At 45.1% G+C, this 11,877-nt stretch overlaps 1 protein-coding gene across 18 annotated transcripts in view; it reads right to left on the bottom strand.

Moving 5' to 3' along the window:
• Positions 1-11,877, bottom strand: part of LOC110520760 (focal adhesion kinase 1) — a 151,469-nt gene that overhangs the window by 31,548 nt on the left and 108,044 nt on the right. For all 18 annotated transcript variants that reach the window (XR_016492136.1, XR_016492133.1, XR_016492131.1 and 15 more), the window contains 5 exons: positions 11,197-11,297; positions 6,988-7,103; positions 6,783-6,883; positions 6,306-6,395; positions 5,976-6,180 (listed from right to left, as the gene is read on the bottom strand). Coding sequence is in view for 13 of the 18 variants with exons in the window: in XM_090221603.1 (XP_090077729.1) it covers positions 5,976-6,180; positions 6,306-6,395; positions 6,783-6,883; positions 6,988-7,103; positions 11,197-11,297 (613 nt within the window). In the remaining 5 variants the exon portion in view is untranslated. The remainder of the gene's footprint in view (positions 1-5,975; positions 6,181-6,305; positions 6,396-6,782; positions 6,884-6,987; positions 7,104-11,196; positions 11,298-11,877) is intronic.

Below are 11,877 nucleotides of genomic sequence, written 5' to 3'. Positions count from 1 at the left end.
AAGACAAGTGTCAGCCAGAGGTGTGACTGATCTCAACTGAATCACAGCACCCAAAACACCATGAAGCCAAGTGTCACCCAGAGGTGTGACTGATCTCAACTGAATCACAGCACCCAAAACACCATGAAGACAAGTGTCAGCCAGAGGTGTGACTGATCTCAACTGAATCACAGCACCCAAAACACCATGAAGCCAAGTGTCAGCCAGAGGTGTGACTGATCTCAACTGAATCACAGCACCCAAAACACCATGAAGCCAAGTGTCACCCAGAGGTGTGACTGACCTCAACTGAATCACAGCACCCAAAACACCATGAAGCCAAGTGTCAGCCAGAGGTGTGACTGATCTCAACTGAATCACAGCACCCAAAACACCATGAAGCCAAGTGTCACCCAGAGGTGTGACTGATCTCAACTGAATCACAGCACCCAAAACACCATTAAGCCAAGTGTCAGCCAGAGGTGTGACTGATCTCAACTGAATCACAGCACCCAAAACACCATGAAGACAAGTGTCAGCCAGAGGTGTGACTGATCTCAACTGAATCACAGCACCCAAAACACCATGAAGACAAGTGTCAGCCAGAGGTGTGACTGACCTCAACTGAATCACAGCACCCAAAACACCATGAAGCCAAGTGTCAGCCAGAGGTGTGACTGACCTCAACTGAATCACAGCACCCAAAACACCATGAAGACAAGTGCCACCCAGAGGTGTGACTGATCTCAACTGAATCACAGCACCCAAAACACCGTTAAGCCAAGTGTCAGCCAGAGGTGTGACTGATCTCAACTGAATCACAGCACCCAAGACACCATGAAGCCAAGTGTCAGCCAGAGGTGTGACTGATCTCAACTGAATCACAGCACCCAAAACACCATTAAGCCAAGTGTCAGCCAGAGGTGTGACTGACCTCAACTGAATCACAGCACCCAAAACACCATGAAGCCAAGTGTCAGCCAGAGGTGTGACTGATCTCAACTGAATCACAGCACCCAAAACACCATGAAGCCAAGTGTCAGCCAGAGGTGTGACTGATCTCAACTGAATCACAGCACCCAAGACACCATGAAGCCAAGTGTCAGCCAGAGGTGTGACTGATCTCAACTGAATCACAGCACCCAAGACACCATGAAGCCAAGTGTCAGCCAGAGGTGTGACTGATCTCAACTGAATCACAGCACCCAAAACACCATGAAGACAAGTGTCAGCCAGAGGTGTGACTGACCTCAACTGAATCACAGCACCCAAAACACCATGAAGCCAAGTGTCAGCCAGAGGTGTGACTGATCTCAACTGAATCACAGCACCCAAAACACCATGAAGCCAAGTGTCAGCCAGAGGTGTGACTGATCTCAACTGAATCACAGCACCCAAGACACCATGAAGCCAAGTGTCAGCCAGAGGTGTGACTGATCTCAACTGAATCACAGCACCCAAAATACCATGAAGACAAGTGTCAGCCAGAGGTGTGACTGATCTCAACTGAATCACAGCACCCAAAACACCATGAAGCCAAGTGTCAGCCAGAGGTGTGACTGATCTCAACTGAATCACAGCACCCAAAACACCATGAAGCCAAGTGTCAGCCAGAGGTGTGACTGACCTCAACTGAATCACAGCACCCAAAACACCATGAAGCCAAGTGTCAGCCAGAGGTGTGACTGACCTCAACTGAATCACAGCACCCAAAACACCATGAAGCCAAGTGTCAGCCAGAGGTGTGACTGACCTCAACTGAATCACAGCACCCAAAACACCATGAAGCCAAGTGTCAGCCAGAGGTGTGACTGACCTCAACTGAATCACAGCACCCAAAACACCATGAAGCCAAGTGTCACCCAGAGGTGTGACTGACCTCAACTGAATCACAGCACCCAAAACACCATGAAGCCAAGTGTCAGCCAGAGGTGTGACTGATCTCAACTGAATCACAGCACCCAAAACACCATGAAGCCAAGTGTCACCCAGAGGTGTGACTGATCTCAACTGAATCACAGCACCCAAAACACCATTAAGCCAAGTGTCAGCCAGAGGTGTGACTGATCTCAACTGAATCACAGCACCCAAAACACCATGAAGACAAGTGTCAGCCAGAGGTGTGACTGATCTCAACTGAATCACAGCACCCAAAACACCATGAAGACAAGTGTCAGCCAGAGGTGTGACTGACCTCAACTGAATCACAGCACCCAAAACACCATGAAGCCAAGTGTCAGCCAGAGGTGTGACTGACCTCAACTGAATCACAGCACCCAAAACACCATGAAGACAAGTGCCACCCAGAGGTGTGACTGATCTCAACTGAATCACAGCACCCAAAACACCATTAAGCCAAGTGTCAGCCAGAGGTGTGACTGACCTCAACTGAATCACAGCACCCAAAACACCATGAAGACAAGTGTCAGCCAGAGGTGTGACTGATCTCAACTGAATCACAGCACCCAAGACACCATGAAGCCAAGTGTCAGCCAGAGGTGTGACTGATCTCAACTGAATCACAGCACCCAAAACACCATTAAGCCAAGTGTCAGCCAGAGGTGTGACTGACCTCAACTGAATCACAGCACCCAAAACACCATGAAGCCAAGTGTCAGCCAGAGGTGTGACTGATCTCAACTGAATCACAGCACCCAAAACACCATGAAGCCAAGTGTCAGCCAGAGGTGTGACTGATCTCAACTGAATCACAGCACCCAAGACACCATGAAGCCAAGTGTCAGCCAGAGGTGTGACTGATCTCAACTGAATCACAGCACCCAAGACACCATGAAGCCAAGTGTCAGCCAGAGGTGTGACTGATCTCAACTGAATCACAGCACCCAAAACACCATGAAGACAAGTGTCAGCCAGAGGTGTGACTGACCTCAACTGAATCACAGCACCCAAAACACCATGAAGCCAAGTGTCAGCCAGAGGTGTGACTGATCTCAACTGAATCACAGCACCCAAAACACCATGAAGCCAAGTGTCAGCCAGAGGTGTGACTGATCTCAACTGAATCACAGCACCCAAGACAACATGAAGCCAAGTGTCAGCCAGAGGTGTGACTGATCTCAACTGAATCACAGCACCCAAAACACCATGAAGACAAGTGTCAGCCAGAGGTGTGACTGATCTCAACTGAATCACAGCACCCAAAACACCATGAAGCCAAGTGTCAGCCAGAGGTGTGACTGATCTCAACTGAATCACAGCACCCAAAACACCATGAAGCCAAGTGTCAGCCAGAGGTGTGACTGACCTCAACTGAATCACAGCACCCAAAACACCATGAAGCCAAGTGTCAGCCAGAGGTGTGACTGACCTCAACTGAATCACAGCACCCAAAACACCATGAAGCCAAGTGTCAGCCAGAGGTGTGACTGACCTCAACTGAATCACAGCACCCAAAACACCATGAAGCCAAGTGTCAGCCAGAGGTGTGACTGACCTCAACTGAATCACAGCACCCAAAACACCATGAAGACAAGTGTCAGCCAGAGGTGTGACTGATCTCAACTGAATCACAGCACCCAAAACACCATGAAGCCAAGTGTCACCCAGAGGTGTGACTGATCTCAACTGAATCACAGCACCCAAAACACCATGAAGCCAAGTGTCAGCCAGAGGTGTGACTGATCTCAACTGAATCACAGCACCCAAAACACCATGAAGCCAAGTGTCACCCAGAGGTGTGACTGATCTCAACTGAATCACAGCACCCAAAACACCATTAAGCCAAGTGTCAGCCAGAGGTGTGACTGATCTCAACTGAATCACAGCACCCAAGACACCATGAAGCCAAGTGTCAGCCAGAGGTGTGACTGATCTCAACTGAATCACAGCACCCAAAACACCATGAAGACAAGTGTCAGCCAGAGGTGTGACTGACCTCAACTGAATCACAGCACCCAAAACACCATGAAGCCAAGTGTCAGCCAGAGGTGTGACTGACCTCAACTGAATCACAGCACCCAAAACACCATGAAGACAAGTGCCACCCAGAGGTGTGACTGATCTCAACTGAATCACAGCACCCAAAACACCATTAAGCCAAGTGTCAGCCAGAGGTGTGACTGACCTCAACTGAATCACAGCACCCAAAACACCATGAAGACAAGTGTCAGCCAGAGGTGTGACTGATCTCAACTGAATCACAGCACCCAAGACACCATGAAGCCAAGTGTCAGCCAGAGGTGTGACTGATCTCAACTGAATCACAGCACCCAAAACACTATTAAGCCAAGTGTCAGCCAGAGGTGTGACTGACCTCAACTGAATCACAGCACCCAAAACACCATGAAGCCAAGTGTCAGCCAGAGGTGTGACTGATCTCAACTGAATCACAGCACCCAAAACACCATGAAGCCAAGTGTCAGCCAGAGGTGTGACTGATCTCAACTGAATCACAGCACCCAAGACACCATGAAGCCAAGTGTCAGCCAGAGGTGTGACTGATCTCAACTGAATCACAGCACCCAAGACACCATGAAGCCAAGTGTCAGCCAGAGGTGTGACTGATCTCAACTGAATCACAGCACCCAAAACACCATGAAGACAAGTGTCAGCCAGAGGTGTGACTGACCTCAACTGAATCACAGCACCCAAAACACCATGAAGCCAAGTGTCAGCCAGAGGTGTGACTGATCTCAACTGAATCACAGCACCCAAAACACCATGAAGACAAGTGTCAGCCAGAGGTGTGACTGATCTCAACTGAATCACAGCACCCAAGACACCATGAAGCCAAGTGTCAGCCAGAGGTGTGACTGATCTCAACTGAATCACAGCACCCAAAACACCATGAAGACAAGTGTCAGCCAGAGGTGTGACTGATCTCAACTGAATCACAGCACCCAAAACACCATGAAGCCAAGTGTCAGCCAGAGGTGTGACTGATCTCAACTGAATCACAGCACCCAAAACACCATGAAGCCAAGTGTCAGCCAGAGGTGTGACTGACCTCAACTGAATCACAGCACCCAAAACACCATGAAGCCAAGTGTCAGCCAGAGGTGTGACTGACCTCAACTGAATCACAGCACCCAAAACACCATGAAGACAAGTGTCAGCCAGAGGTGTGACTGATCTCAACTGAATCACAGCACCCAAAACACCATGAAGACAAGTGTCAGCCAGAGGTGTGACTGATCTCAACTGAATCACAGCACCCACAACACCATTAAGCCAAGTGTCAGCCAGAGGTGTGACTGATCTCAACTGAATCACAGCACCCAAAACACCATGAAGACAAGTGTCAGCCAGAGGTGTGACTGATCTCAACTGAATCACAGCACCCAAAACACCATGAAGCCAAGTGTCAGCCAGAGGTGTGACTGATCTCAACTGAATCACAGCACCCAAAACACCATGGAGCCAAGTGTCAGCCAGAGAACTGGGCATTTAATACAGTATATCTACTTGTACAAACAAGCCAGTCAATTCCACCTTCAACGATTGAAATGTGTGGATGCTTTGGTGCCATCTAGTGACCAAGAATGAAAATCTATCTAGATGGGGTCGGCAACAGGTGGCCTGTTTAAAAATATATATATTTTCGCTATCTATTTAATTCAGGAAATCTGTTTCCAAGTAGTCTCACAAATTAAAAAAGAGACGTGATCGTGTTTCAACATAATAAAGGTATGAAATTATTGTTATTTTTAAATACAACCTCTTTTTGGGCTTAGTTGTGGTCAATTTGCAGTGTACAAATTATTAGAATTATTAGACAACCCCTGACCCCCTGACCCCCTGACACTCTCTATGAGAAACTTTTGGAATTGGAATTTCAGTTCACTTCCTGAACTGACTCAATTAATACAATGGAATGAACTCCAACCCTGATAGATATGCATTATTGTTCCTCCACAGTCAATGAACCTCAGTTCAGATCTTATGACATTGTAGTTGTAGGAGATAGTCTTCAAGGTATGATAACGCACCATGCACTACAGCAATGTACATGCAGATAGACCGACTGACGGCCATACCTGAGCTGGGCTTTGAGCTCTGTGAAGCAGGGTCTCTTGCTAGGGTCGTAAGCCCAGCACTTGGTCATCAGGCTGTACAGGGTAGGGGGGCAGTTGTGGGGCATGGCCAGACGCTCTCCGTTCTCTATCCGGCCGATGACATCGTTGTTCTTCACCCCCTGGAAGGGTTTGACTCCGTAGATGAGGATCTCCCACATACACACACCTGGAGTACAGAGAAACATATATATATATATTTAAACCCTAATTTATCAGCTAATAACATACAGCCTTGAACTTAAAAGTTGTAGAGCACTGTTTGATAAGTACTGTATAAATTCCCATACTCACCAAACATCCACACGTCACTGGCTGAGGTAAAGCGTCTGAAGTTAATAGACTCTGGTGCCATCCATTTGATAGGCAGTTTCCCTTTGGAGGCTGGGAGGAGAGGTGAAAGCAGGACTTTGATTTTTTGTGATCAAATGTTTTTATTGTGATTGATTAGACAGGTACACATGAACAATGCAACACTTCCCCTCCCACAGGACTTCCCTAAGCCATAGTTAGATGAGTGGTTCACAATAGCAGTCTCACAGAGTCATATGCTGATGAAAAGAGCTGTTGAGTTTCTTTGACTCGCCCCATGCATACGTGCAACAGATATTTCCATGTTTATAATGTCCATGAATGACAGCAGCCACAGCTGTCTGCTTAAAGAGTGAGGAGCCTAATGAATGACTTACTGATAACATAAACAGCAGAAAGTGATCTCCTCTGGTATGCTGACTGTGGACAGTTAGTCTCCAGAACAAATTAAACTCCTACCTTTGTAATAGGAGCTGTCCTCCATGTATCGAGACAAGCCAAAGTCTCCCAGTTTAACACAGTCCACTGAGGATACCAGCACGTTCCTGGCAGCTATATCCCTTCAAGACGCAGACATGGTTACAATGGAGAAGAGAAGAGTAGTGTGTTTACAGGAAACACACCAAAGCCATATTAATAAGGCTAGATTGGGTTGAGGGCTTACCTATGTACAAACCGCTTGCTCTCCAGGTAGGAAAGTGCTGTGCTTAGCTGGAAAGCATAGAGAATCAGTGATGCCAAGTCGAGGTTGTATTTTCTCACTTGCAGGAAGGAGCGTAGCTGTAAAGATGGAAGAGAAAACAAAAGATAATACTCACTTTAGCATGTACATTACATACAGGGATGGTTTAATGCAGGAGCTTCCTGGGGCTGAAGCCCCTGGGCTGAGGCCTGTTGGGGGCCCAAGATAGGAAAAAAACATATAAAAATGTATAATAATAATAAAGTAGATATATACAGTATTTATAAATATGTAGTATATTTTTGAGTGTAGACAGCCTGATGCCGTTCTGCTAATCATCAGATGGGGGGAGGAGAGGAGGTAGGGGGTGCCATGTGGGTAACTGGGGGCCCTGCTTGATTGGGTAACTAATGAATTTAACAAAAAATAAAATTATAAACTGCATAATAAATAAATGTGACTGGTCAATAGTCAGGGGCTGGGACAAAACTTTTTTAGTATTATTATAATAATTTTTTATCCAACCACAGGAGCCCGCTTTCAATGTTCAAAATACACCAGAGAGCACAATTTCAGAAAACTAGGCACATGTCGCGCATCGCTACTACACAGGAGAGTAAACTTTTTTTTATTATAAAAATGTGTTTTTTGGCAAAAATGCCTTCTGGAACATGTGAACTTTCATGTGCCTTAATAACAAACTTGTATACTACCTCTATCTGTAAATACGAAAAAATGGTTAAATTACAAGCCTAGTTAGTTTAGCCACAGAAAAAGCCAGCAACCTCCTTACTACTTGGCTGAGATAATGAGTGGGCTGGACATGCCGAGAGATGAGTTCAGACTGGTCTGCCATGTATCACGCTTCTGTCTATAACATAAAGCGGTCAGTATGTGTAGGTAATCCATTCTAACAGGGCTTTTTTGAAAGACATTGCATAGTAGAACTGCATAAGTGTTGTTCTCCACTTTCCGGAGGCCCGAGTTTTGAAATCAGTGGAATTAGAGTATGTTAGCTAAGGAGACGGAAAAGATTCTGCAGTTTGATTGCAAATATGCAGACTGAGTTGAAAAGAGAACACACAGAAGGCTGCTGTATAAAACACCTGTCTCTGGAGTACATCTTCAAACTAAGGGCAACCATGGCATCTGTGACAGAGAGGGAGAAGTGTCTATCCATGCATACGGGTAAGGTAGTCTAGCTGACTACATTTTCAGATATTGCACATTTCTAATTTAGTCAGAAAGTCATTTTAATTTCAAGTTAAAGTGTACTGTTAGCTAACTAGCTAACGTTAGCTGGCTGGCTAGCTAACGTTACGTGTATGATCTGTGTAGTTATATTATTCGTATCACAGAGCCATTTGCATTGCTAGTTATAGCCTAATGTTATCTAGCTAACATTGAACATGGTTGGTTAGCTGCCTGCAGATTCATGCAGGGTATTAACGTTATGAGTTGGGATTATGGCTCATTGTTTAGCTAGCTAACTACATGTCTAAACAAAAGACTGCACTATGCAAGTAACGATTTCAAAGTTCATGGTGTCAATGCGATAACAGTCGATAGACGTAGCTGATAAATTCGCTCTGGCTATCTACTCCGATTTCAGATCACTCTTGTCTCAGTGTGCCAGAGCGCAGAATAACTGACGAATTTACGAACGCTCAACACCAATTGTATATAGCCCGTGTCAGTAAACGTTGGCAAAAAAGCGTGATTAAATTATTGCCAGCAGCACAGTTGCAGTCACCAATGCTCTGGGTAACATAAAAACAGCCTAACCAGCTCTGCTAGTGCCAGTAAAATGGTCAGAGTGAACTGTTCTCTCATTTGTGTCTGAAAGTAGCTAGCCAACATTAGCCAGTTAGCTTGGGTGTTTGACTGCTGATGTTAGGTCAGAACACTTGGATCAACCCTACTCCTCGGCTAGACCATCCAGTGTGCGCTCTGAACGTTCCTAGAGCGAAACGCTCTGAATTTGCGAATGTACAACCTGACAACGCTGAGTTTACGAATGCCCAGAGTGCACTCTGAGCACACTCTGGAAGTCCAGATTACATTTATGAACACGCAGTATAAACCAGCCTTTAGTCTTGAAATCTTTGGTTGTTTAGTACATGGCCTCACGTGAATCCTTAAAGAGATGGGACGGGCAAAGGCTTAAAGAGGGTGTGAACAATGCTGAATGGGTGTAGACAAAGAAAAGCTCCCCAGTAGGTACCAAAACATTAAGGGCCATTTTCTCAAAAGTCAGGTTACAAGTTTATCAACTTTCAAAACAGAATTACTTTCCCTTTGTTTCTCAACTGTAGTGTATGATATATGATTTTCTAGCTCTGAGTCTCTAATTTTATCCAAAGTAAAAAACACAATGTAGAATTTTGCTACATAAAACCTGTCGATTAAGTTTTATCACAAGCACATACAGGTAGCTTATCTGCCAACATAAAGGAAACACCAACATAAAGTGGGACACCACGAGCTGCCAGAACAGCTTCAATGCGCCTTGGCATAGATTCTACAAGTGGACCTAAACCATGCCAGGAAATTGCTATGCCTACAGTCGGGAAGGCTGCAGTTAGAGCGACAAATATAGGCTACAGCTTGTTGTGGCCATAGACATATAATCCATAGAAGGGGTTTTGGAACCTCTTACACTGGCAATTTGACTGTTAAACTCATTTAAAAATGTATATATTGATTTAATCTTTATTTAACTAGGCAAGTCAGTTAAAGAACAAATTCTTATTTTCAATGACGGCCTACACCGGCCAAATCCAGGCGATGCTGGGCCAATTGTGCTCCGCCCTACGTGACTCCCAATCACAGGCTGTGATACAGCCTGGAATCGAATCAGGGTGTCTGTAGTGACGCATCAAGCACTGAGATGCAGGGCCTTATACCGCTGCGCCACTCGGGAGCCCTAATGGGTACACTAGCAATGGGTGCCAGGGAACTGACATCTATGGATTATATTTCTATGGTTGGTTGCGGATGTCAGTTTGCCTTTTACAGATTTCAAAATACAATCACTGGAAAAACGTATATTTTGGAAAGAAAAAAAAACACATTTCATGTATGGATGACTCAGTGAAGACTGGGTTCGTGCAGATAACCAACAATTTACGACGTTTGGAATGAGACTAACGTGAGGTAAAGTAAATAATTCATTAATTCGAAGACTAATTGATCAGATATAAAATATCTGAAAAGTTATATTAGGAAATTATAACTTTGTAATCTGAATAATTTCCTTGGTGCCCCGACTTCCTAGTTAATTACAGTTGCATGATTAATCAGTTTAATCGTGTAATACTAATTACAGAGAATCTTTGATAAAACTAAGTCTTCAATTTAATGATAGTAAAGACATGACAATAGCCTATGGCTTCATCTTCATCATTAGGGGAGTCAGTGTGCCACTGGACATTACATTTAGTAGCCTACTGTGATATATATACTGTATTACCTCCTGATAATGTACAATCTGTGTGTCGCTTCATTGGCCTGGGCTATTGTTTGTTGTGAATTCCAGACCAGATTGATCTCAGTTCGTCAGTCTGAGTAGACACTGATTTCAGTCCTTTGTGTGGTATTAAAAAATATTGTGCTAATGTCTTCTGTCATGCAAATTACATAGAAATGCATGAAATGTGGTTTTTTAAATTCTCATGTGTGGAAATTCTAAAAACATCTCTGCTCAACTGTAGCCTATGCCACATGCCAAATGTTATTCTGGCTTTAGGGCCTCTTTCTTCAACAGTAAATGTAACACGCTTCCAATTGCATCTTTGTTCATGGATTTGTTTACAGAAAATGATGGTGTACCGGGAAGGAAGGGCTATAGAAAAAACAAAGCCTGGGGCCTATGATTTCTTAATCTGACCCTGATCACATATAACATAGACTGCCTTCTACAGTGTACTGTTTAAACCTCGAAATTGAACCTTGAATGTGATGCCTCTATCCACCACTAGATGGCCATCCCTAACAGCTGAAACCATGTGAAAGGCAGAAGTACCATCCAAGACTAAATGGGTGAAAAAAATCTAAAAACTCCAATTACAGTACTCTTCAGCATGATCCATAGGTTACTGTTACAGAGCCTGAGGTCATCACTGTTAAACTGATTTCTGTATTAAAGGTACTTCCTGTATTAAAGCACTGTATTGTGTGTGTGTTCTGTACCTCTCCCAGTGTACACAGCTCCATGATGATCCACACGGGGTTTTCTGTGATCACTCCAATCAGCTTCACTATGTGGGGGTGGTCAAACTGACGCATGGTCACTGCATGGGGACAACATGCACAGACACACACACACACACACACACACACACAGTCTATTCACTGTAATTGAATAGACCAGGGATTAGCTAGACTACGGTTTATAGAATCAGGTTACTGTATGTAGGGCGAAAAGGTAGAGTGGAAAATGAAGACTGATTATATAGTGGATTAATATTCATGTTGATAATAAATATCAAGGCTGTTATGAAGGAAGCAGGTCCATGTTTACAGTGGGCTATTTTAGGATGACTTAGACTCAAACCGCCATCTTTGTTTTTACTCAGATAACATGTCATCAACCCTGCTCCTGCTGAGCACCCCGTGTGGAGAGCAGAGGACAGGAGAGGAGAAGGGAGGAGGGGAGAGAGGAAGGGACAGAGGAGGGGAGGAGAGGCTGGGGTTAGAGGAGAGGAGGGGGCAGGAGGGGAGGAGAGGACAGGAGAGGAAGAGAGGAGAAGGGAGGAGGGGACAGGAGAGGAAGGGAGGAGGGGAGAGAGGAAGGGATAGAGGAGGGGAGGAGAGGCTGGGATTAGAGGAGAGGAGGGGACAGGAGGGGAGGAGAGGACAGGAGAGGAAGGG

This window comes from Oncorhynchus mykiss, chromosome 3 (genome assembly GCF_057628025.1).
Source record: "Oncorhynchus mykiss isolate SJ-2025 chromosome 3, ASM5762802v1, whole genome shotgun sequence".
NCBI classification, from domain to species: Eukaryota; Metazoa; Chordata; class Actinopteri; order Salmoniformes; family Salmonidae; genus Oncorhynchus; species Oncorhynchus mykiss.
This window is presented reverse-complemented; position numbering and strand designations above follow the sequence as displayed.